At 37.2% G+C, this 25,531-nt stretch overlaps 5 protein-coding genes across 14 annotated transcripts; 3 read left to right on the top strand and 2 right to left on the bottom strand.

The window, feature by feature from the left end:
* The first annotated feature begins 1,747 nt into the window (after nucleotides 1-1,747).
* Nucleotides 1,748-4,329, top strand: LOC120011883 (IMPACT family member in pol 5'region). 2 transcript variants are annotated; one of them, XM_038863039.1, is made up of 7 exons: nucleotides 1,748-2,055; nucleotides 2,152-2,193; nucleotides 2,305-2,385; nucleotides 2,778-2,893; nucleotides 3,230-3,335; nucleotides 3,551-3,604; nucleotides 3,885-4,329. In XM_038863039.1, exons 1-7 carry the CDS (start codon nucleotides 1,798-1,800, stop codon nucleotides 4,041-4,043), a joined length of 816 nt encoding a protein of 271 aa, XP_038718967.1. In that variant the 5' UTR covers nucleotides 1,748-1,797; the 3' UTR covers nucleotides 4,044-4,329. The 2 variants fall into 2 exon arrangements, with proteins under 2 accessions (XP_038718967.1, XP_038718968.1); XM_038863040.1 differs by lacking the exon at nucleotides 2,305-2,385.
* Nucleotides 3,935-7,047, top strand: LOC120011884 (serine carboxypeptidase-like 34). Of its 5 annotated transcripts, none has more exons than XM_038863043.1 (7): nucleotides 3,935-4,073; nucleotides 5,427-5,522; nucleotides 5,584-5,714; nucleotides 5,914-6,059; nucleotides 6,181-6,261; nucleotides 6,333-6,441; nucleotides 6,570-7,047. In XM_038863043.1, exons 2-7 carry the CDS (start codon nucleotides 5,483-5,485, stop codon nucleotides 6,720-6,722), a joined length of 660 nt encoding a protein of 219 aa, XP_038718971.1. In that variant the 5' UTR covers nucleotides 3,935-4,073; nucleotides 5,427-5,482; the 3' UTR covers nucleotides 6,723-7,047. The 5 variants fall into 5 exon arrangements, with proteins under 5 accessions (XP_038718971.1, XP_038718972.1, XP_038718970.1 ...); XM_038863044.1 differs by having other exon boundaries at nucleotides 5,593-5,714; XM_038863042.1 differs by having other exon boundaries at nucleotides 5,593-5,685.
* A 531-nt stretch (nucleotides 7,048-7,578) lies between these two features.
* On the bottom strand, nucleotides 7,579-9,000 carry LOC120013684. Its single transcript, XM_038865575.1, has one exon. It carries the CDS (start codon nucleotides 8,964-8,966, stop codon nucleotides 7,899-7,901), a length of 1,068 nt encoding a protein of 355 aa, XP_038721503.1. The 5' UTR covers nucleotides 8,967-9,000; the 3' UTR covers nucleotides 7,579-7,898.
* Nucleotides 9,001-10,040: 1,040 nt separating this feature from the next.
* On the bottom strand, nucleotides 10,041-17,858 carry LOC120013028 (GPI ethanolamine phosphate transferase 2). 5 transcript variants are annotated; one of them, XM_038864634.1, is made up of 17 exons: nucleotides 17,582-17,847; nucleotides 17,384-17,477; nucleotides 16,725-16,769; nucleotides 16,431-16,598; nucleotides 16,255-16,339; nucleotides 16,041-16,147; nucleotides 15,158-15,238; nucleotides 14,914-14,966; nucleotides 14,729-14,831; nucleotides 14,095-14,238; nucleotides 13,390-13,486; nucleotides 12,807-13,032; nucleotides 12,622-12,715; nucleotides 11,463-12,470; nucleotides 11,061-11,153; nucleotides 10,645-10,928; nucleotides 10,041-10,408 (listed from the first exon to the last, which is right to left on the bottom strand). In XM_038864634.1, exons 1-17 carry the CDS (start codon nucleotides 17,704-17,706, stop codon nucleotides 10,273-10,275), a joined length of 2,943 nt encoding a protein of 980 aa, XP_038720562.1. In that variant the 5' UTR covers nucleotides 17,707-17,847; the 3' UTR covers nucleotides 10,041-10,272. The 5 variants fall into 5 exon arrangements, with proteins under 5 accessions (XP_038720562.1, XP_038720563.1, XP_038720566.1 ...); XM_038864635.1 differs by having other exon boundaries at nucleotides 10,110-10,408; nucleotides 11,463-12,367; nucleotides 12,651-12,715; nucleotides 17,582-17,858; XM_038864638.1 differs by lacking the exon at nucleotides 17,582-17,847 and having other exon boundaries at nucleotides 10,110-10,408; nucleotides 16,431-16,576; nucleotides 17,384-17,480.
* Nucleotides 17,859-22,482: 4,624 nt separating this feature from the next.
* Nucleotides 22,483-25,477, top strand: LOC120013313 (MADS-box protein JOINTLESS). Its single transcript, XM_038865079.1, has 9 exons — nucleotides 22,483-22,650; nucleotides 22,976-23,186; nucleotides 23,580-23,658; nucleotides 23,743-23,807; nucleotides 23,927-24,026; nucleotides 24,137-24,178; nucleotides 24,517-24,558; nucleotides 24,678-24,847; nucleotides 25,250-25,477. Exons 2-9 carry the CDS (start codon nucleotides 23,005-23,007, stop codon nucleotides 25,260-25,262), a joined length of 693 nt encoding a protein of 230 aa, XP_038721007.1. The 5' UTR covers nucleotides 22,483-22,650; nucleotides 22,976-23,004; the 3' UTR covers nucleotides 25,263-25,477.
* The last annotated feature ends 54 nt before the right edge of the window (nucleotides 25,478-25,531 follow it).

Consider the following 25,531-nt stretch of genomic DNA (forward strand, 5'->3'; position numbering starts at 1 on the left):
CACAATCTCGTCCCAAATATGCAAAAGGTCAAAAATCTACATCACACAAGCAGAAAACTCAACCATCATTTGCCAATTCTACGACAAAACAGGACATGGTGCTCGTGATGGTTTTGCTGCTAAATGCCTAATAGGTCTTCTAGTCTCTAGCCCCTCAAAGCTAATCACACCACAAATTCAAAATCTCACAAGTCATCACCCAACCTGCTTCTATCGACTTGAGCATTCTCACATCCTAAAAGCCTTATAAAGGTCCAGATAGATGATGTTATTGTTGGTGATGGTCCGCGTTTGCATATTATTCATAACGGTTGTGTTACACTGCCTCCTTCTCATAGGGCTGGGCATAAGTCAATTTTACGTACATACTGAGACATTACCAGCTCAACTTTCATGGTCGCTAATCAACTGTCAACCGACCCACGTAGTTAGGCCGACAATTTCACCCGATCCATGCAGAGGTGGGTCGGTTGGTGATCGTTAGGATAATCAATCGATTATTATAAAATTTGGGTTAAAAGCCCATAAACACTACAATTTAGTGTCCCCTATCGACAAATTACAAACAAGTCCAGCCCAATTTCTCAAAATCTTAGTCTCAATCTCTCTCACTGTGAGAGTGAAATAACTAGAAATTGAAGCCCTAGAACACTAGAACTTTCTCGAGTCTCTGTCTCTGTCTCTCTCACTCTCACTCTCACTCACTCTCTCGATCAGTAGCCACTATCTACACTTACTGCATAATCCATCCCCACTCACACTCCCTCAAAGCCGTAAGTTCTTTATCAATACGACGACGCATCGTTGCATTTTGGTTTCCAAGAAGGAGAAGTTCACCGTCCAACCGACCTAGTGATATTTGGCATGATCGCCTTGGTCATTTCACTCCAAAAATTGTTCATGTTTTGGTGCCCACCCACAGTCTTCCCACGAGTGAAAAATTCTCTTTTTCAGTATGTGATTCATGCAAGTGTTATAAGATTCATAAGCTTCCTTTTGGAGTTCCAATTGATACTAATCGTGGACCTCTAGATGTTCTTTATACTAATATTTGGGCCTTCTCCCCCATCACATCACTAAATGGTCTCTAGGTCTTATTATATTATATTTGTTGATCACTTCACTAAGTATATATATGGTTATTTACCATGGCGCACACATGAGATGCTTTTTTTCTTCATATTTCCTAAGTTTATCGACGGTGGAAAAATATTTCAAAGCCTCTATCACTACAATCTATTTTAACGGTGGTACCAAATTTAAAGGATTGAAATCTATACTTGAAAAACAACCTCTGATTCAGATAGTTGCCTATGGCGAATATTCTCCTCTTTCTCCCTTCCTCAATCTTCGACCCTAGGCGACCACACACAGGTGGTACCTGGCTGCAGCTCGTTATTTGAAAAACACAGCATTCAACATCTCATTTCTTCTCCTTACACTTGTCAACCTATAGCTGCTGCTAAAAGACATCACATGCATATCGTAGAAATCAGACTAATATATATTATTACATCGAGCGTCTATTCCCTTTGTTTTTTATTATCAACCGTTGCCTACTCCTATTCAGCTATTCTTGCCTTCAAATCACCTTCCCGAGCTCGGCCCGTGAGATTCGTTCTAAATTGGGCCTACGTTCAAGATCCAAAGAACTGAAGAAGGCCCACTTATATTGGATTGTGAAATGTGAACCATGAAGCAGCAGGTATGCGAATGTCGATTCTAGCCATCTAGGTTACGTGGCCGGTGTCGTGGCCCTTTGTCCTTGGGCTCGGCCGAGAAAACAAGACTCCGAAGATGTGTTCTACTGTAACAGCAACCATACCAGCTTCCCACCATTACCATATACTAAACCTCCATCTTCGAATCTTCGCAATCACCACAGTTAAGCGAGCCATGGTAACCACCGCCACTGGTAGCAGCTCTAGTACTGCAGGCGCGTACACGACAATTAAAGAGCGAGTGAGTTTCGAAAGAGAGATCAAGAAGAGCAAATTCATAGCCATCGCTGGCCCTATTTCCGATGAACGCTCTGCTCACTCCTTCCTCTCCGAGGTTTGGGTCTCTGTATCTTGTTTCATTTCCCTTATGCTCTTACGTTGTGATTTTGATTTTTTTTTTTAGGTTTTTCACTTGTTTGTGTTCGTTTAGGTACGGGACCCGCGTGCTACTCACAATTGTTGGGCTTACAAGGTAAATCACGTATCTGTGGTTTTAGCTGATCGGCTGAGTTTGAGTTTCGTTGACTGAGTATTCTTTTAGTCAGTAATATGTTTGATTGTTTTGTTCTGCAATGGTGATAAGATTCTGAATGCAATCCCAACGTATATAAACAACTCCCTTGCACAAGACTCCACGGTGGGCAGGGTCGGGAACAAAGATAATGTATGCTGACAACATTCACCTTTTTGGGGAACTTAAAGTGTGTAACCCTGTTACCTTCTATTTAGAATAGAATCAGAAATGTAGAATTTTATTTTTTTGTGAACTTAATAGACATGCTTACCAAGTTCTCAGCTTTTCATAAAGCATAAGACAAGATGATTGTAATTCTTATCCTTGTTAGTTGTTACAAACTTACATTGCTTGTGAACCAAACATGGTGCAATAGAGTTCTTCTTTGGTGCATATGATGCCTTGAGATTTTAAAACAAGTTGTGTGCTGAATGTGGAGGGTATGAGGGTAGAGACTAGAGAGTATGATAGCTCCGTGGAGGAAACTCCATTTTATGGCCTTTTTTCTTGAGCTCACCAGTCTTTTGTGGTCTGCACAATAGGTTGGAGAGCAATACAGATGTAATGATGATGGTGAACCGTCTGGTACTGCTGGCAAACCTATTCAAACTGCAATTGATTCTTCTGGGATAGATAGAGTAATGGTCGTTGTAATCAGGTATATATTTTCTCAAACCTTTTTTAGGTAGAAGAGATTTTTTTTAATGAATTAGGTAGAAGAACTTGGTATGTCATCTACTTTCATATCCATCACAATAGACAAAAGGGATCTGCATCAGCTTTGTATCAGCTTCCTGGCCTAGCTGCATATCCTTCTTCATCTGGAGTTTGAACTGTAGCTTAGACATTAGTTGACCTGAAAAAAGTTTATTTCTTTCGTCAAGTCTTGCGTTTACGGAATTCAGCCTTTAGGGGGATATATTAAGCAGTAAGCACGATGCTATGTTTCTGTGCCTTTTTGTATACTTTCTATTTTTCTCTAATTAAAGTTTAGGTACTTTGGAGGGATAAAACTAGGTACTGGAGGACTGGTCAGAGCTTATGGAGGTGTTGCTGCGGAGTGCTTGCGAAATTCCCCAACATGTCTTGTAAAATCCAAGGTACCCTTTTTATGGGTTTCCCCATCTCATAATGTATAGCTTGTGTTGCATTATTGCACATGCTCTTTGTTTCAGATATAGTGAAACAGGGGGACACACTGTAATAATATGTATGCCATGAAAAATTTATAATTAATTGAATTATATACATGATTTCCAATAAAAAAATATACACGATAATTAATATTTTTTCTACTTTTGAATTTGCAATACAGGTGCCAATGGGAGTGGAAGTTTCTTTTAACCTTTTGGGTTCTCTATACCATCAGGTGAGTTTGTTTTAGTGTTTGGGATCTTTTTGAATTCTCTGCATATGCTCTTCGTTGCCACGAAAGAAAATGTTGTTTTGCTGTGTCCTTATGTAGTGCCATAGGGGGGCCTTCTATTCATCCTGGATGGTACCATGTGTGTTATGGCTTGTGTCACCAGAAGCACATTAATGTTCTCTTTCTTTTGACCAAAAGCACATTATTGTTTATGTTTCACATTATAAGTTCTAGTTTGATTTTCTCCTTATCATGCCGACTGTTTACTGGTCACTGGTCACAGCTACAATCTTTCCAAGCTGAGGATATCAGGCAGGATTATGAAACAGGCAAAGATGGCATTACCATGGTTTCTTTCAAAGTTGATTTCGACCAGGCTGAGAAATTGGAAGATGCTATCAAAGCCAATTGTAGTCGCGAACTTGTGTTTTATAGGCACTGACGCAGATTTGGTCTATCACAGCTAATGCGGGTATCAGATTTTGGACACTTATGATTCACATGTGAGGGTAGAAGTTTTAAATTTTTTAACTTACCAAAAAAAGTAGAAGTTTTAAATTTATGTACCTCCCTTTTCCCTGCCTCGGAGCAGATTATTTATTACAAATGCTTGTAAGTGCACAATCTATGGCTTGTTTTACAAAATCGTTCTGTACAGAGTTGTTGTGGTTTAGACTGAAAGGCAATAGTTGACTGAATAATAAAGTATACGATTCTTGGCTGATCAAGATTACTCCAATTAATTTTCATTTATCACCATTAGAAGGCAAATATGAGGCCCAGATGCCCAGTGATCATAGGTTCAATTCGCAGAAACTTCACATATTATGTGGGGTAAGATCTGGATACATCTATCGTTAGTTTATGTTTCTAGGGTGGTTGTACTGTCTAATATATTGCACACTCTTTTTTTGAATGCGATATATTTTGCTTGCCTGAATCAGCAATAGTGACATGATTTATTTTTCTTTCTTTGGATGTCTATGACTCACAATGCTATCCCAAAAAGTTAATCATGTCCTAAGGCTAGCCCCTTAATCTACAAGTTCTGCTATCTGATGCCAAAGTCAGCTGTCAATAACAAATTAACAACATATTCACTGCTGACTTTGACCCTGAAATGGCCAATGTCGTTATCCTATAATTTGATTTATATTCATAAGTTACAGTAACTTGGATACATTGTTGTATTTTAATGGTTAGTAGTTATACAGAAGGAAAGGGAGGGGATGGTGGGACTATAACACTTTTAAGTATAGTTGGTTTCAAGTTCGTCTGGATACGACTCCAAGTATATTTTCAAAGTTCATTATTGAATGAACAAATTGAAAGGATATTTTATATCTCAAAAGGGAAAATAAGTAGCAGCATATTACAGATTAGTGATTCTTATTTTGGATTCTTGCTGCATGCCTTATCATTGTCAATGACATGCTGTCATCATGATTTACTGTTATATATAGGGATTTGATTTTTACAGCATATATTGACACAATGACGCTCAATATACAGCAAGAAGAAGGAAAAAGAGGAAGGAAATTAATTAATAGCCACAAATATGATTCTTATACGTTCTTTTGAATTTTTGCCATATGCAGCATGTCTCTGCTATGTAATAGGCTAAACAAGTTTAACCATGAACCGACTAAGTATACGCCTTACAATAGGTTTAAGCTATCATAGAGTTTATGTTGATAGATTCCGACAAATAATAGCCTCTGTCATTTAACAATGGTAGCTATTAACTATTAAGTAGGTTGTGCACAATTGATATGATAAAAAAACATTGACTATATCTTTTTCTTTCATGAACAATGTATTTCAGATAGGGAACGGATTGTTGGATGATGAAACAGATGGCCGTGGAGTTGTTGATTACTTATGGAGTCATGCTGTGATATCAGATCGTGTGCACGAAGAGGTTAGGAGTAAATGCAACTTCAGTGATATACATTACAGATCTGAACCTAATTGCAGTGCAGCTTTTCTAGATATGTCAAAGAATATTGACATCTACAATTTGTATCGTCCTGTCTGCAACATTGATGACTACAATAATAACGTACAACATCCAGCAATTCAAGGCACTGTTCCTCAATTACCTTTTAATTTTGTTAGTTATCTACTACACTGGGGTTTTGTAGCTCTAATTCATTTCCTTTCCATAATCCATGCTTTCATTTGATTTAGAAATTCTAATGCAAAAGAAAATAGTTTTGAATGTGCAGTTAATTGAATAATGCCAAATTAAAAAAAAAAAAAAAAACTCCATATCCTGATTCAATTTAAATTTTATGAATTGCATTTTGTAGGGTAAGAAGAGTCACAGGAAAACTGCAGGTTCCAAGGACGACAATCCATGTGTAGATTATGTTACACCTTACATGAATAGGCCGGATGCGCAGAAAGCACTACATGCCAACGTCACCAAACTTCCCTATCCATGGCAAGCATGCGGGTTGGAAGTTAATATACATGTTTCTTTGTTCACTCACCTCTTAAGCTGTTGCATGCATTAATGTGAAAACAAACTTCAAATATTACTTGGAATATAAGCTGGACCTATGTTTTGTATGCAGTTATCATATTCAACGTTGGAATGTTCTTCCTGTAATTAAAAGGCTGATAGCTGGTGGTGGCCTCCGCGTTTTGATCTACAGGTTCATATTCTAATTAAGTCACATGTAATAACGAAAGATTCAAATCCTTGATACAAATTTATTTTCTGCAGTGGAGATGCTGATGGAATGGTCCCAGTAACTTCAACAAGATATGCATCGAGAAAGCTTGGATTGAACATTACTCAGGATTGGACTCCTTGGTATGGCAGCAATAAACAGGTGATTTCTGGTTTTCTTTCTTGTAACTCAACAATATTACTTTCTAGTTTGCCAAAGTTTTATTGATTATGATGAAAATGAATTATAAAGAAAGAAGAAAGATGTTTATTGGATCATGAATCATGTAGGTTGGAGGGTGGACCACTATCTATGATGGTGGGCTAACTTTTGGTACTGTTCGAGGAGCTGCTCACCAAGTCCCAGCTTCTGCTCCAAAGCGTACCCTCCAAATAGTTGGGCACTTTTTGGCTGATAAGAAACTACCATCTGTACCCTTTTAGCTTGCAATGAATGTTCACTCTATTTCTCTTGGTCTTCAATATTGTGGGAAAAGCATGTCACCATTGCCTTATAGGAGCTTACAAAGATAAGTTTTTGACTTTTTGTCCTCAGAGATTCACTTCTTTAGATGTTCTGTTTCGTTTTGGGTGTGCTGTTAATGTTGATTAGAGGTGTCAAACAAGCCGGCCCAGCACCTCTTCACGGGCCAGGCTTAGATTTCTGACCCAGCTCAATTATTAATTTTTTGAAGCTTTTGAATAATTAAATAGGGGAACAACGGTGTTATAGGACATTGATTTTAACACATTTCTTTCAATTATTAATTTTCTTTCAAATTTCTTGAAATGCAACAAATATCAAAGATCTGATTCCTCAACAAGGTGCCATACCAATAAACCTCAACAAAGAATATGTGATCCTGATCCTGGCCATCAAATACCAGAGTAACTGAAGCTGTTCAACATATGCATCTTTCAACTAATGGAGGCAATCACGGTTGAAAAAAGAAGAATAAACATATAAAGTTCTAGCAGTACAAGAATTTCACAACAATTTGTTCATCCATGAATTGCATTGGTCATGGATTAGCTAGGCAAAGATACTGAAGATGGATTGTAATTAAATTTAGCAGACAACATGTTAAGCATCATCTGCAGACTAATAATTGATCTTCACCTTAAAATCAGAGAAAACTGGAATTTCTAAAATTTAGTCACCTCTACCGTTCATCTAATCAAAAACCAAGAACAGAGTATTTCTTCAAGCATAATTAAAGACAGAATAGCAGACGGTTGAGAACTACTAAGTATTTCACTTACGAGACAAAGCAGCACAATGTCGAGAACTATACCACTATACCGTAAATTTGAGATTCCATTTCAACTATGAGGTACCCATTTACAGAAAAACCTCTAGCTGGCAAGCTGCTCTTTGCTATACCATCTAATGTCTGAAGTTTGAACTACCTAGACAAAATGAGTTCCACTGCTCCAAACCTCAGTTGCTATTTGCTAACTGTCATACCTAAACAGGAAAGGGAGGAAACAAAAAGACATACTGATCCCCTCCAATAACTTCCATGGAGAAGAATTCTAGAAACCAACATGGATATCATTATCCCCCACAAAAAACTATTAAGGCGACCCTCAAAACTCACTTCTACTTGATGTTACCCTTCAATGGTCATCTTCTTCAACAGCTCCTCCAAATCCCACATGCATTTCTTTTCCTCCCAAAACATCCGGTGACTCAATTATCCTACGCTTGATCCCTCTCCCCATCATCTTCTTCGAATTCCTCACCACCGACTTCACCCTCCTCATTGGCATTTTTCCTTCATTTCTCACCTCTGTTTTCCCACTCTCCTGTACATTACATCCCATCTTACCAAGTCCCACATTTTCCTCAACGTTCTCACCCATTCCCTTCACTGCATCTCCTTTCTTATTCTCTTCATTGCCAGCATTGTCATCACTATCATCATCACAAAACTCCACAAAGTTTTCAAAATTGCGCTTGAGTCCTCCAGAACCATCCTCTTTCTTGTCTCCCATGGAAACACCATCACCTCCGCCAACACTATTTTCTTTCTCAGAGAACCCGCCATTTTTATATGCCAAAGGGAATTTCCCAAACCCACAATAGTATTCCTCCCCTTCCTGCAAAACATTCTGCGGCGGTTGCACCGCCACGCCATGAAATGCCCTCCTACATATCTGGCACCTCAAGCAACACTCCTCGTACATTTTCTCATATTCATACATATAATAGCAGTAGGGACATACAGTCCAAAAGCTTTTCGTCTTTTGTTTATAAGTTTCGATATCATGGTCGTATTGGGCTTTCTTTATGCGATTCGACAACACAGACCATGCATCACAAACATGCTTGAAGGCCTGTTGAGAAAATGGAAACCGATTCCTCTTGGGGTTTAAGAGGGACGACAGCTTCTCAAACTGGGTTTGCATGGGTGTCTGGGTATTAGAATCGAGACGCACCTGATCGAGCTGGAGTACGGAGTACCAGTCAAGGCTACCATTCGGGAAGCGGCGTTCCGCCGCTAGCATAACGTCGGCGACGGCGACGATTTGAGCCGGTTCTAGTCGGGTCGGGTCAAAATCTGGAACCTGGAGGGCATATTTGCGGGCAGAGGAGAAATCCCGGAACCTTAGGTCCTGAAAAGCTTGTCTGAGAAAGCGTTCTATTTCGGGTTCGGATCCGGGTGTCCTGGTTTCTTGCTCCATTTTCAGAGAGCAAGAGAAACGGTGTGGAAGTGTGCGTGGAGGGAAAGAAAAAGGGAACGTTTTTATGGAGAGGATACGGTCACCTGTCATAATGGGTAAAAATATGTGAAATTACGAAAATAGAACGAAGGGGGAAGTGTCCTGTAGTGTGATGTGGGCCGTTGATTGAAGGTGAATGATGACATGGACGGTTGTGATGGCTTCTTGTGTGGTTAGAAAGGAAAGGTCTTTTGGTAATTTAGATGGGAGAGTATGGATAAAAGATGGAATAGCACAACAGGTCGAGATACGGTCGGAGCATTCAGAATTCCCGATGTTAGTGTGACAGTCACAGTCTGTGCTGGTATGATATGACCATCTTTTCGTAAATGAATGCTGACACCGCCTTGCCTTTGGTTCTTGGGAAAAAGGGGTTCAGTTCTAAAATAGAAGATACAATTCAGATTAAAAGGTAACAATATACTAATTATTTTACCCCTTTTTACCATATTTATCAAATTGTCACAAAAATGTTAATTCTTATTAATACCAAAGATATCGAAATAAATACACACAAATATAGATGTAGAGATTCTCTTACAAGCACGCGTGCAAAAGTTTATGGGATTCAAACCTTAATCGATGTGAATCTAAATAATGGTTGAGATTAAAGTTGATAAAAAAAATTAAAATTAAAACACAAATCATTCAGCTCGTACATGGAACGTCGGATTCCGACAACTATTTCGGACATAAACTAGTTGGAAAAGGTGTGCTTCATCAAGAGGAGTTGAATGATACCATCAATGGTCGGAGGGAAGTTTGCTAGATCGACAACGGGAAGAGGCAATGTTGCTACGACTTCAAACTCAATTTTTCAATCAATTTACGTGATTCAAGCAGACTAGACGGAAAATATTTATCGCGATCAGGAGTTTCAATAAATCAGCCCTTCAAAACAGTCGTTGGACAATGTGGTGATTTTTGCAGTACAAGCCGAACGATGAGTTTGTGATTTTATTTTATCAATTTTAATCTCGATCGTTGGATTCATATATATAAATCTTCTGCTGACAATCGATTGTCAGCATATATACAGTCAAGTGCATTTCATTACCAACTATTATTTACAGTTTATAAATATATATTAAAAAAAAACTATTGGTTACTGTCATACAAAACATATCCCTGGTGCATTCTTCAGCTTGCAACCCAATACGCTCTATAAAATTTCCAAATGGACCAAGGTGATAAATTAAAAAAGAAGGTAATACCGGGTTGAGAGCTGGTTGTTAAAAGAACTAGAACTGGATTTCTCATGCGTTATCTATCTGGCACCATTACAAATGAGGACTTGTTTCTTCCTTCGCAGGTTTAGGACCAAGTATACATAAATCTCAGTTGCTGCTACAACAAAGACTCCCACATAGACGCATACCGTTGTAGCGCAGACATACAAGTACCTGGGAAAAAATGCAGCACATTACATCACTTCAAATCAATATAGATGACATCTAAGCTTCAAAAATAGGTCAATGCTTATATGGTTGGTCCTCCGAAGGAATTCTGCCTCGACTGCCGGTTTTTTGGTTTACTCTTGGTACTTGCTGAAGGAAATTACTATACCAATCTAAAAATGCGGCACTATTTATTCACACAATTACCAGTATATTGAAAATTATAGTCCAGTAATACTTACTTTGGGGAGAACACGCTCCAAACAAATAAATGATTCCTCATCAACAGCAATACGATAGTATATGCAACCAAGATAATTGAATTCAAGCCCAATGGAACAAGACAAGGAAGACCAAGCATCATCTTAAGAAGATATCCTGAATCTGCAATCTCGAATTCTACAAGATGACTCGTCTTCTTTACAGATATGTACATCACTATGCTGAGAAGGGCAAACATGGGGGATGCATAGGTAATGATGAACATTAAAATGCCAGAAATTAATGTTGAGTAACTTGAGAGGCCCTGCCAATGGAAAACAAAATTGGTTCAATCAAATACTAATCTCTTGCTAACACCAAAATATAATGCAGATAGCAACGTTTGCACATCAAACAAATGAAACAAATAACTGCATCAACAGAGTAGAGCATTTACAATAAAAGCTCCAGCAACATCGATTGTCGCTAGAGAATTGCTGTTCCCCAGGGCAAAATGGCCCGCCATTCCCAAACAGTAGAAAGCAGCAACCTCGAAAAACAAAAAAGTTCCGTATTAGTAACATTAGCTCAATTAACTAGGGTGAATGAAATGAGAAGCATTTTTATCAGCACATAAGGCATCCTACACTCTTTACCAAGGTATATAATATTTGAAGTTTAGACTTATGTTCCAGTCGAAAGTATGACTTCACTGAACCTACATACAATTTATCTATGTTCGGGTAATCAAAATTCTATTATTTTCTGTCTTTCTTTATTTTCTTTTCCCTTTTCCACCATCCTTTTATACATGCTAGTATCTAAATTTTTGTCATGGAAAAAAAATGTAGCAACTTACCTCAACCCACTCCTTGGGTTGCCGCCAACTATTAGAAGAATAAATCATGCTGACCAAGATTTGCACAAGAAGCAAAAATATGGGCATTGAATTAATTGGTTGTTGAAGTAATAGCTGCAAAAGACACCAACATAATAGGTACACCAACCCAATCACATATGAAGAATCTCTAAATTCCACCAGCGGATACTTGTCTTGAATATTGACCAGAGCTAAAGTTGACAAGTTGGCATCATGTTTTGTGCATTTATCCAAGATCCGAATGGGCATAAGCCACGGTATAGACATGACAGACCCAAATGTGATCATGCCAAGAGTTGCATAAATCATTTGTGCTAATGAAGTAGCATTATCAGCAGATGATGCAAATTTGATTTCTTGAGAACTCACAATATGCCACAAAACCAATAATCCTGGTATCAAAAAGCTAAATCCCACCAATTTAACAACTCTCCTCTTTAATTCTATTGAAGACAGTGCAAGTAACCCTAAACAGATAATTAAGAGGCCCGAGGTCAGTTGAATCAATCTTACACTATCACTTCCATACTGCTCAAGCCACTTAGAAATGTCAGGGAGATCAGTCCAGTTAACACCACCTTGATGCCAGCCTCTTAAAATTCTCCCTGATACAAGAGTTACAAAGATTGAACACAAGCGAATACCAGTTCTTCCATTTTGACATTTGAAGAAGCCAAATAAATTTCTCATATTTCCCACAGCAAAGGATTTCAATGTTTTGCGAAGCAATATTAGATAAAACGTGGATGTCATAAAATGCCAAATATATTGCTCTTCCTCCACCATTGAACTCGACCCCATACTTAAAATAAGGATCAATATACTGCCCACAATGAAAAACTCATCTGAACACCACCAAAGCATACTATTCTGTGTGTGCTTTCCTGCAATAGAAACTTCTCTGTTCATGCTAAATATAAGGGTCAACAATATCAGACATGATAGAGCCATTGCTGTGACTCCAAAAGTAAGTAGGTCAGCAGGTTTCTGCAATATATTGTGAACTGGTCAATAAAAGGGATAACAACTACAATAACAACACCACAAGTATAACAATAACAATAATAAACTAAGGGAGAAAGAAAAATATATGAATGTTGTGAGGTTCTTTATGAAGCAGGATGGATAATATACATACATTAGCACTACTGCGTGATAACCACTCACTTGCAGATTTCATGAACTCGTAGTATGCTGCAACAGTGCTGCTGTATTCTTCTCTGCTATTGGACCTAACTATACAAATTACATAATATGGAATCAGAAACATTTCTCGACTAAATTTGTCTGGTAACTATTGTTAAAGATGGTGATGAGTCCCACCTAGAGGCTTTCTTGGATTTCCATGAGCTATGAAAAACTGCAGCATTCATATATAAGCAGCAAAGCATCTTCTCCATTCTGCCCCTGCAGCGAGCAGTTCTGGATTCATGACTATCACTAAATGCCTTGCGCGAGAGATTGGCACATGATAAACCTGGTAATTGTGCTTGCAGTAATCTAATTAATTGCCAAGCATTCAACTCCATTGCCCTCAGCTGGTCTTCATCTGCAAGAATTCCTACGTATTAACCATTATTTGCAAGCTTACTTCTGCTCTCGATTCTTCCACAAAATGATTTGCAACTAACAAGGTCATTAGCAGTCCGTTATCTTTTGCCAGAGTGATATGCATAGATAGCAAGCATCTTTGATAACATTTCAGAGTAACTGGAAATGTCATGGAGATAAAATCACTTGGTGCATAAGCATACTTAGCAGTTAGCACTCATGACAGTAAATCAAATTATTTCTGATATAGTATTGAATGTACCAACATTTCACCAATTATCTATATTTCTTTACCCTTGATTTGTGAAAGATTTTAACAACTAATTGAATGGAAAGAAGGAGAACGGCAGCTGACCAGCCAAAGATTCAAAAGCTTTTGAAATCAAGATGCCGACATTGTTTTTAGGAATTGGCACTCCGAATAGAAGAGCTAATGTTGGGGCAATATCCACCTGGATCACAAGCAAATGAGCTATGTTATCTGAAGATGATAGCATTTGAAGACATTTGTTAAACAATCAAGACTTTGCTGCATAACAGTAGATTGCTGGAAATGTATACTGGAGAAGCAAAAACCATTCAGAATATATGATCACCAAACAAGTGAGTTACTTTGGTATGCTCAAAGTTATCATCATCCAGAATGCAATGCCTTCATGTGTCCGTTACATATTCATAATAGTATTTAATACATAGATTCAAACAAAGGCCAGCTCAACACACAGGGCTTTTGCAAATACATGACCAATGGAACACAGAGGTAAGCAGCCTTAACCTAGTGTTGCAGATAAGCAGCTTATGTTTGAACCTATGACATCTAGATTAGTAGATTGCAATGAAACCTTACCATTGTGCAAGAGTTCTCTCTATATATTAATATTTAGTCAGAATAAAATTTAGTTAGCAACTGTGAATATTTAGATTTGGAAAAATCACTGAATGCCCTCTTATTTCAGGACACATCAGTATCTATCTCTATAAACTCTCAATGAGCTACACTTCAACTTTTATTGGGATACCAAGATAATCTTATCATAGAAACCTTCTATTCTGCCATTACCTGATATGCTGAGTTTCGAGTGGTTGATGCCTGATCATGCATGTGACTATTAAGGCCAACAAAAAGCGCTAAGGAATCAGTTTCTTCATATGAAGACCCCCCGTGATTACCATTCTCAGTCATGCCATGATCACTTACAACCACCTACAGATACAAAGAGGATTAGACATGCGAGTCATTTCTGTTCATCAATGAATTTGATGTATGAAATATAGAAATAGGAAAGTGATCAAAGCAATAATGAAAGGAAGTTTGCAAAAAGGCAATGTCTTCTTGTCAGACCCAGGGGTATGAACGGCCTAATTGAATATAGATGCTGTTACAAGGGGGCATTGATGTGGTTACAGATAACTTGATTCACGCCACTAAAATGTACAGATAATCAAAAGAAGCCAGACAAAGAAGCCTGGTGATCCATAACTACCAATGTCTAAAAAACACTAAATTCTAAAATCTAATCTTATACTCACAAACCAATGTTCTCAGTTTGTTCCAATAGACGTTTGGTTGGTTAATTATTACAGTAATGTAGTGAAGCATGGTGATCTATAAAGCAAGTCCTGCACATCTTTGGATCCAACTATAGGATATCAACCAGGAAAAATTATTAAATAAGGATGGAGGTGGCACAAACCAAAAGTGTCCGTCCTTCATTGTTCTTTTGTCTCTGGATCGCACTCAAATGAATCATCTTCACCACATCATCCATCTCCGCAAGTTTTGGGGCCATCAAGGCGCTAAAATAGTTGAAAAGAGGAGTTTACATGAGGCTAAAGAAATTAATATTAGGCTTTAAAGGTCAGTCAGATTAGATAACACCTGTTGCGCCCACCAATATGTCCAACATGATCCAAGCCAAGATAATGAAGAACCTGGAATAGAAAAAACGCTTAAGAGAAAATCAAAACCACAGCTCAAGAGAAAAACATTTACAAATTTCACCATTACAATCATTCAAAGTGGCAGCTATAAAATGCTTAAAACATTTTCAAATTTCACCATTACATCATTCAAAGCGGCAGCTATAAAATGATTAAACTTAAATCAATTATTGAGGACAAACCAGAAGACTCCAGTCATCTCTTCTAAGCTCATCCCCCAGATGCCGAGAAACATTATGATCCACCTGTATGGTATCTTTAACCTATAGCAAGAAAACAAAGTTTTGGCAGCTTCACAAGTTAATAACCTTTAGTACTTCAACCGCCCTAGCCGAGTGATGCAATGCAGATTGAATTAATTAACACTTAACAGTCTCTAGGAGTAACTAACATCTCAAAAAAAGCATTAGTCAACTGCCTAGAAAGACTCCTAAAATATTACTTATATAAGGGTTACCACAGCTCTTTTAACCTCAACCATTGATTCAAAAAAACCTTAAATCAGAACCCAAGCTCAATAATAGTCATATGCTAGTGACATGACTCACTACTTTTAAAATACAAGTACCAACCCAAGAATAAAATAAACCAAGCAAAAGAAGAGAGCGCCATAATAATGTGAAAATTAGCATATATACTCCTGAATCATCAACCATCACCAAGCTCCTGAAACCATAGAGACAAATTAAATGACAAAAAATAGTTCCCCTTCCTTCCCATTTCTTGTATCCCAGGGTGGTTTGTATAGATAATAGTTAAACCAGTCTCAAAGGCAGGGAAAGTTATATGCATGACATAGGATAGAAAGTAACTATTACATTAAATATACAGTTCATAAGCATGTTTTTTCATATCCATGAATGAATAAGTAAGAACTCATTAAAGATGGTAAATCAACATGCCAACAACCATAAAAGGATATGCTTATTAACTTTTAGAAGGCAATTAGAAGAGTAGCACAGCAAGAAAGTGGGGGGAGAAGAAAGAAGGGGGAGAAGCGTAAAAAGAACAAGGAATTAGAGAGTTAGGGGTAAAAGAAAATGCCAGATAATTGAAATGGCTTACATAAAAACTGCTAACTCCATCCTGCCTAATAAACAATCCTGGAAACAACCTGAGCCACGTCTCATCACCAAGCATCACCATTTTCCAACCAATCCTGAAAAACTGGTCTGTGACGAACAATAAAATAAAGTGACAAGTAAGCATTTGGAGAAAGATTCAGAGAAATTACTGATGAGGTAGATTCGACAACAGTAACATAATTTCACCAACTAACCGAGAAGATTGTCATCCAAAAGAGCTTGTGTGTTAAAATTGAAAGCCACGTCTAAAAATCCCCCAATGGCACCAGAAACCATAGCCTACAATAATATATTATGCTAACAAGGTGTCAATTAAAGCATAGGAGTGCTTATATTTTTGCAGATCCATAAATATGGCAAAGACAGTTACCTTCAAACGAGGCATTGTAACAGTTGGAGGTGCAGCCTTCGCATGGTAACCAATTGCCATTCCATTAGCCAATAATGATTGAGTGTATGACATTGATTCCATCATAGCCTTGCTTGGAGGCTGTCTATCCTTACCAAGCACAAATTCTGCTGGAAGACCATCAACAACCTAAACTGACATAGTCGTACATGATAAACTGATCTTCTAAAGGGAAAATTGATAGTGACCAACCAAGCATCATACCAAGAGCATTATATGCATTTCTATGACATGCATTTAGGCAATTTGACATACCATTAAAATTAGCCGGTCAAACAAAGGAGGGATCCCAGATAGCCCCTACACACATAGATATGATAAACTCCAGTCAGTAAGGAAAAGATAAGGGAAAGCTGCGAAGTAGTTAGGTTTCTATATTGACTCATATTTACTTACTAGCATTAATATAAAGTTATAATTCAATCTATCGAGCTTTACATGAGAGTTGAGAAGCCTTAGCTCAAACCAAAGGCATGCACATTTTTCATAAATTAAATTTGAGAAGCTTGAGAGTGGGTCAATGCATGATAAATGGAAATAGAACACAAAGCCAGAGAAAGAAGCACATCCTTTGCACCACAATTGGGGGTTGTTCAAATGTATTGCAATTTGCAAGACTTAATATCAAAATTTAAGCCTGCATTCCTGAATCTGGATCTTGGTTTCTACATGCATAACAAATTTGGAAGCTAGGATTACAATTTCTAAGGCCCAATCTCGAATGAATAAATCCAATATAAAGCAAGACTTATAAATACAAAAGCATATAAACCCCAACGTCTAAAAAAGCATCAATTGGACATACATACACAAAAAGATAATATTTCTATATCAGTATAGACGTTAAATAACCAAAGCAGTTATCGAGATGGCATGACAAAATCTACTAACATATCAAGAATCCAGAAAGAAACCTGATACAATAATCTCAGCTGATCCGGAGTCAGAGAGGACTCATTTTGATTATCAGAAGAATCATACCCGGGAGGACGAAAACTGTCCGCACCACTGATTCACCACAACAAAAAGAATGAATAACTTTCAAAACCCTAAAATCATTTGAGAATGTTTATTGAGCTCCTTAAGAAATATCGAAAAGCTAACTAAGACACCTGAAGCCGGAGAGAGATGGTTTGACGGGGAAGAAACCGAAGACGAAGAGCGAGAGACCAATCATTTGAAGAACCACAGCGCCTACGGTGTATGATGTCAGTTTGGCGCAGGTAATTGAAGGCATTTTATCCAAAAAGACGAACAATTCAGATCCTAATTCTTCAGACAAGCTATCAAAAGTATGGAATGCAGGGAAAGTCGAGGAAATCTCAGATGAACAAAGCCGAGAGTCGGAAGATGGGCTGGATAGTCCGTACTCTGTAGTCCAACCTGCACTTTCTTTGCAAAAGAAATGTAAATAAATTTTCTCTACTTGGTCCAATAGCAATTAGCAAAGCCCATCTCTCTACGACGAAAGTTATGGGCTCTATTCAAATTCCCTTCCCTGAACAGTTGGGCATTTTCTTGGGAAAAGTATAAATTTTTCAACATAAATATTAAATACAAAATACAGAATAATTAAGATTAAGATGATGTTAAAATCTGTCACTGACAACTTACAAAAGAAAATAGGGAGAAAGACATTTTTGAGAGTTCTTGACACCCGCTCAATGGATCTCCTATGGTCAAATTAGCAATGTGGTACTTAGAAAATAAGCATAGAATGAAAAGAAAGAAAAAAGAAGAAGAGAGGAAGTTGATAGAGTTCACCGTGACCGTCATAGTGATTGCTGCGTAGAGTGCTCTAAGGAGCTCCTCCGTAATGATTGGTGGCAGTGTGGCAGCGGGACTGATAATGCAGACCAAGTCAGTTTAGAGCAGTAGCAAGATGGGGTCCAAATCGAGCAGTGTGTTGATACTCATAATTGGATTCTTTGCTCTGCGCCCCCAATGTGCTATTTATAGTGGTTTAGAACCCGTTTGGTGGCTCCCGAGATCTGAGGAAGCTCAGGCCTCAGAGTCACCCAACCTTAAGAGGCCATGTTGAAATGAGTATCTCTCAAGTTTCTACTGAAGACCCATCTTCTACCTAGTATGTTCGAGATAATGCCTAGTCTTAATGAGACATGTGAGCCTATTAATACTTAGGCTCGATGGCATCTTGGATCTCTCTCTGCAAGTCCAAGTGTCTCTTGGGCTACCGTAGCGTAGTTGAGTATATGCATCTCCTTAAAACCCATAAAGCTAAAGCTGTCCTGTATTTAAGCTGTATGCCGTTGGTTTGGATTTGAGACTAATACCAATTTTTGCTCTTACAAATGGTTGAATATCCTACATAGATTTAGTAAACTCAAACTGTGTGATTTATAAGAAAACCCATGTCCCTATCATTCAATGAGGCATTTTCTTATGCCTAAATACCATTAAGTGAGACAATACATGAAGAACAAAGTCGTGTGGGCTTAATGTATTCACTAGAATCGGTAGATCAAAATCGGACAATATCGTTGATGTGAGTTGGGTTGGAATTTTCAACATGGTATCAAAACATCTACATGTCCACTTGTTGGGTATGACATAACGCAGCCCACAAAAGTGTGCAAAAATATTAAATATCTCACATCTATTTGGTAAACACAACCCATGGGGTTTATATGAAAATACATGTCCATATCACTCATTGAGGCATTTTTCTTGGGCATAAATACCATTAAGTGAGACGACCCAAGAAGAACAAAAAGCATGCGGTCCTGTTATATTCACGAAAATCGATAAACTCAAACTCCCTATCACTCAATGAGGCCTTTTATTGAGTCTAAGTACCATTAAGTAAGATGGTCCAAAAAGAACAAAGTTGTACAGACCCAATATATCCACGAGAGCCAGTAAACCCAAAGCGTATAAATGTGATCGTATGATTGAGATTTTCAACATGGTATCGAAGCATCTATTTGTCTACTTGTTGAGTCTGACATAACTCAACTAATAAGTGTGAGGGAATGTTAAATATCATACATCGATTTAGTAAACCCAAACTATGTGGTTTATAAGAAAACTCATATCCCTATCACTCAATGAGATATTTTCCTGAGTTTAAGTGTCATTAAGTGAGACGACCCAAGAATAACAAAGTTGTGTAAACCCGATGCACTAAAGAGGTAATATGAGTAGGGGCGAGATTTTAAACATAGATTTATAGGAAAAATCAGATTCAACCCGTCAAAAGTGCGAATGGGCCTGCAATAGACGAGCTACTGCAAGGCTTGCATTGGCTTAATTTGAGCTACACAGTTAAAAGTGACTACAGGGTCCTTGAGGAGTGGAACCAATTTATTAAAAATGATGCAAGCTCAAGCTCTCGTACGTCCATGGGAATCTGGAATGCTATTTGGGGGGCAAGGGTTCCTCCAAAGATTAAAACCTTTGTGTGGAGGTTATGTAATGACTATGTGCCAACTTTTGAGAATTTACAGAGACGGGAAATTCCAGTTCAACATGGGTGCTTATTGTGTGGCAGGGATCGGGAGTCAGCTTTTCTTTTGTTCATTTTGTGTCCTTGGGTTCGTCAAGCATATTTCAAAGCTGGCCTACCTCATACTCATGACGTCCATCCTGGATCTTCTGTGATGCTGTGGGTAGATGGCCTAGTCCATAATATGAACACAGAAACTTTCTCTCAACTGCTCGTTTTCCTTGCAGCTGTGGAATGTGCGAAACAATGTCCTACACAAAGGTATAATTTGTACCCATGAAGCAGTTGGAGTGCAAGTTGACCAGTTATTGCATGAATTTAAGGCTGCACAGGAGTCTAATTTTCGTGGGGCACCTTTAGGAAGCTTGTCACTTGCAAAATGGCAAGTTCCCCCACCGCCAGTTATCAAGATCAATTATGATGCAGCGTTGAAAGATGGGAAGATTGGGATTGGTATTATTGCTCGGGATGCAAGTGGTGCTTATCTTGCCTCAAAGGTAGTCTGCAAAAAGGGGCCGAAGCTCCCTTATTTTGCTGAATGTTTAGCTGCTAGGGAGGCTGCTGCTTTTGCTATGAAACTTCAAATGGTGGATATTATTTTGGAGGGTGATGCTATGCTTGTGACTGCTGCTTTGATTAGTGAAGGCACTGACTGTTCTGAGGCGGGGCTGTGTATTAGCAATACTAAGGTCTTGTTATCTAGTTTCCAAAGGGTGGCCTGTTGCCATGTAAAGAGAGGGGCTAATACTGCAACGGATAGTTTAGCTAAGCATGCTATGGTTTGCGATTCTGATATGGAATGGCTTGGGAACTGTCCAAGTTTCATTTCGAGTATTGTTTCTTCGGATTGTTCTTCTTTTCTTCGTTAATGAAGGCTTTTCTTGTCAAAAAAAAAAAAAAAGATTTTGTAAAAATGTCTAAAAATGGTCAATGCAATGTTTTTAGTGATTAGATCATCATCATGTATTTTTTTAGGGAAAAGAAAACTAAAATTGTTGACAAAAGATTGAAACAAATATGAAATATTTTGTATTGTTGGATCAAACACACATTTGTCTTGTTATTATTTGTCAAATGAATTTAGTTTTTGCCTTAAAAAAATACATCATTATAATTTACACCCCCGATACTTTGTATTATTATTTTTTGATAATTTATTTAAAATCAATTAAAGCTCAAATTGAACTTACAGACTCTGCAATAGATTGTCTACTTCAGTGCCATGAACTAGTCAAAAGTGTGGGTTTGAGTAACTGCAATGGGAACTACAGACAACTCCTGCAGTTTCATGTCTGATCGTCCGATTTGTTTAACAGTATAGGATCCATGATGTTTAAAATCTTATAAACAGATCGGACGATCAAACAGAAATCTGCTTGTGATTTTACTGCACGTACCCCATTCGATCAAAACTCAAAAGTGTTATTTCTGTGTGACCACTCATTAGTCAGGAATCCATTTATCAAAGCCATGGATTGCTCACGTGCGGTAATATAGTTCTTTTTTTTAGTCTTTCATGTATTTTACACATTATGGAAGTTGTGATCACACAGTACGTGACGTGTGAATACAAAATTATTTTTTGCGGAAAATTTCACAGGCGGAATTGTATTTATTAATGTAATAAATTAGGTCAGAAAATTTGAGGGTAAAAGACACTCAGTTATTATAAAGATAGATTATATTTGATGAGAACTAATCAAAAGAAAAGTACAAACACCGGATACTAATAGAAGATACCATATTATAACGGACTACATGGAGAAAACAACGGCGAAAGGGTATTTTTTATCTTTCAATTATTGGTCAGATTTCATTTTCATCTCTTAACTTTTTTTTCCTCCATTTTTTATCCTCCAACTATAGGAAAGTACATCGTTTGTCCCTCGAATAATTTCGACGACTAAAAATTTTAACGTGACATCCTATTGTTCGTTAGATCATATTTCTTTAATGTGTCACATAGGTGTCACGCAAGCATTTTCTAATCAAAATCTCATTGGAATGACTAATATGATACTTTTCAATAATCAAGTAATGAAAATGAAAGGAAAAAATTTAGGGATAAAAATAAAATTCACCCTATAATTGTGAGACCAAAAATATATTTTTGTCCCCAAACTAACAGACTACAAAAGTATTTATTGGGACTGCTCAAATGGTCAGATACTCAGATATGCTTTTCTCAAATTGTTTTACTTTTATACAGTATTATAGAGGTCTGTGATATAATTATTGCTACTTTGATAGGGGCATGGCCACATTGTACGGAAAGGAAAGGAAAGAAAGACGTCTCCTCCAATAAACACTTCATTAATAACTTTGCTTTGATATTCTATCTATGCAGCATAAATAGAAATAAATTTATTAACTACTACCTTTAATGGCATGGAAATAGAACAATTGCCTTAATTGAATATTAAAACCTTAAAAATGTCATCTTTATGATGTTGAAATTCCTAACAAAGCCTTTTAGAGCAAGTAAAAGCCAGCAAGTTTACAGAGAACATACCTTTGCTTCACTATAAAAAGAAGCATTTTCCTTGTTTTTTCTCCTCCTCTCCCACTAACCTTTTCAGTTTCCAATGAAAGACCAGTAGTCTAGTCTACTAGTCTCCCCTCTCTCTCTATCTCTCATTGGTGGCTTCATGATGTTTGACAGAGAAAAACAAGCAAACAAACATCATCCCCTCAACAATAGATCCAAATTATAACGTAAGATCTCATCTTCTTCTCTTCTCTACACATTACTTCCTGTATTGGTTCAATCAAGATTCAATCTTTCTCCCTACTTTCTTCTACCCTTTTCCTCCTCTCTCTTTATTAGTTTTGGATCTGCTGGGGGAATCATGGGTTTCTTCTGATTCTCTCTCTCTCTCTCTCTCTTCCATAACTAAGGTTTGCTCTGATTATTTCTCTAAAGTTGGCAAAAAAAGTTGCTTTATCTCCCTTTGTCTTCTTCCTCTCTATGTATAGCAAAAAGGTGGTCCATTTTGCTTGTTTTGTTGCATAATATTCTACTTTGATTGCAAAAACAAAGAGGAAATTGGGATTTTGATTTGAAGATAGATGGCAAGAGAGAAGATACAGATCAAGAAGATCGATAATGCGACGGCGAGGCAGGTGACCTTCTCCAAGAGGAGGAGAGGGCTTTTCAAGAAGGCTGAGGAGCTATCAGTTCTTTGTGATGCTGACGTGGGGCTTATTGTCTTCTCTTCTACTGGCAAGCTCTTTGAGTACTCCAGCTCCAGGTCTCCCACTTACTTTATCTCTCTATACATGTACAATTGAATATATATATATATATATATATATATATATAAAGAGAGAGAGAGAGAGAGAGAGATTTTGTGTAGTAAGTAATTATATATGAAGCTTTAAGTGGAGTTTCATGAATCTATAAAAGGATTCACATGGGGAAATTAATTAATACGAGTTTTAAAAACTTATATTATTTGTAGAGTACTACTGTTTTTGTTGAGTTTGCAATTTCTGATTTTCTTGTAGCATTTATAGAGGAAATAATTATCTTTCTATTAGTCTTGTATGTATGTATCTATATTTAGAAAAAAGTTATTTAATTTGTTTTTGGTGATTTAAGCTATTGATGATCATGACTTCTGTGATGGTTTTGGCTTCTGAAGCATGAAGGAAATATTGGAGAGGAATCATTTGCACTCAAAAAACCTTGAGAAGATGGAGCAACCATCTCTTGAGCTGCAGGTTAATTTCTTACTATATAAGTAATTAATTGATGTCAATTATTTTGCTTAATTATTAAAAGAAAAATATCATTTTGTTTTGCAGCTTGTAGAGAACAGCAATATGTCCAGGTTGAGTAAAGAAGTTGCAGAAAAAAGCCATCTATTAAGGTAATTATAATTTAATAGTCCCAATATTTCTGTGTTAAACTAAGATAATCATCTTGTTAGATAGCGCGCTCTCTCTCTCTCTCTCTCTCTATATATATATATGTATGTATATAATACAGGCAAATGAGGGGAGAAGAACTGCAAGGATTAATGATAGAAGATTTGCAGCAGCTCGAAAAGTCTCTCGAAACCGGATTGAGCCGTGTCATTGGAAGGAAGGTTTGTGTATAACTAACTGTATATAACTATATATACATCTAAATTTGCAAAAATCATGTTTTATTGTGGAAATCTGAGAACTAGTTTTAATGATTTCTCTGCATTTTCAGGGTGAAAAAATCATGGAGGAGATTACTGGCCTACAAAGAAAGGTTAGATACACCAACACATCATGTATTAGAAAGCATAGAAGAGCTCATGAATGAGAAGAACAAGATGTAGTTTTGAGTCGTTGATAAATGCACGGATTATATGTTTGGAAAATGAACTCCCTAGCCCAAGTCCAAGTTCATCCATCGCAGGGCTGTTAGGGTCTTTCAAAGTTAACGGTTTTAAAAATGATTCACGATTTTAAAACGTGTCTTATTAAGTTAAGGCAACGTTTGCGCTTATAATATGTCAATTAGATCTTTAATTTAGCGCTGTGAGATTTTTCTCAATATTATAATGTTTCAGTAATTAATTTCTTTAAAATGTTTAAAAAATGCAGGGAATGTTATTGATGGAAGAGAACGAGCGTTTAAGACAGCAAGTATATATATATATGAATTCTCTCTTGATATATATTATATCTATTTATCTATCCATCTTTGTCTCTGTGATTTAGGTTTTCATGTATGTATAAATGTATTTGTAATGTGTTGGTTGAAGGTGGTGGAGATATCAACAAGTAGGAAAGGGCAGCAGTTTACAGCTGAATCTGATCAGAATGTGGTGTATGAGGAAGGCTTGTCGTCGGAGTCTGTAACCAATGCCAGCAACAACTCTGGTGGACCTCCTCCCCATGATATTGAAAGCTCCGATACTTCACTCAAATTGGGGTGAGTTTTATGGGTGCCCGGCCCCCGTTGTAGCCTATTTGGTACCCATTAATTTTTTTTTTTATAAAAAAATCGTAGTATTAGGTCTAATAAATTCAAAGTTGTATTTTTTTTGTCCATAACAAAAATCAAATTCATCGCTAAAAATACATAAAATGTTTTGAGTTTATATCAACGTTTCAGAATTATCACGTCTTGTCCTCGTTGATTTTAACTTTTGTTTTGTACAAAAAAAAAAATTTGTTAGATTCATAAAATGATCAAAATACAAATATAATTTTTCACAAATAATTTTTTTTACAACTGGCCCCTTTGAGTTTTATGTGGTCTTTTGTTTCCTCCATTTTAGCATATTTTAAGAAGCTGAACCTCGTCTTTTTTTGTCTTTTCTTTTCCATATAGGTTACCTTATTGAGGCTGGGAGGAAAGGCAAAGGTGTTATCCGACTGCTAACGACCCAGAAAAACTTCTTGGCTTGCAGTTGGAAAACATGGAACCGTCTTTAATTTCATGTCAAATATTTCTTTTATTTTCTTTAGCCTTGATGGGTATGTAACTGAACCAAAATTGCATCACTGCTACCTGATTAAATTAAAATATGCAGTGGGCTGAAGTAGCTTAACAAATCAAGTATCAGTATCATCCAAGAACGCAAGTTAATGATCCATGAAACTATGTATGTCA

This window comes from Tripterygium wilfordii, chromosome 13, assembly GCF_013401445.1.
Source record: "Tripterygium wilfordii isolate XIE 37 chromosome 13, ASM1340144v1, whole genome shotgun sequence".
Taxonomy (NCBI): Eukaryota; Viridiplantae; Streptophyta; class Magnoliopsida; order Celastrales; family Celastraceae; genus Tripterygium; species Tripterygium wilfordii.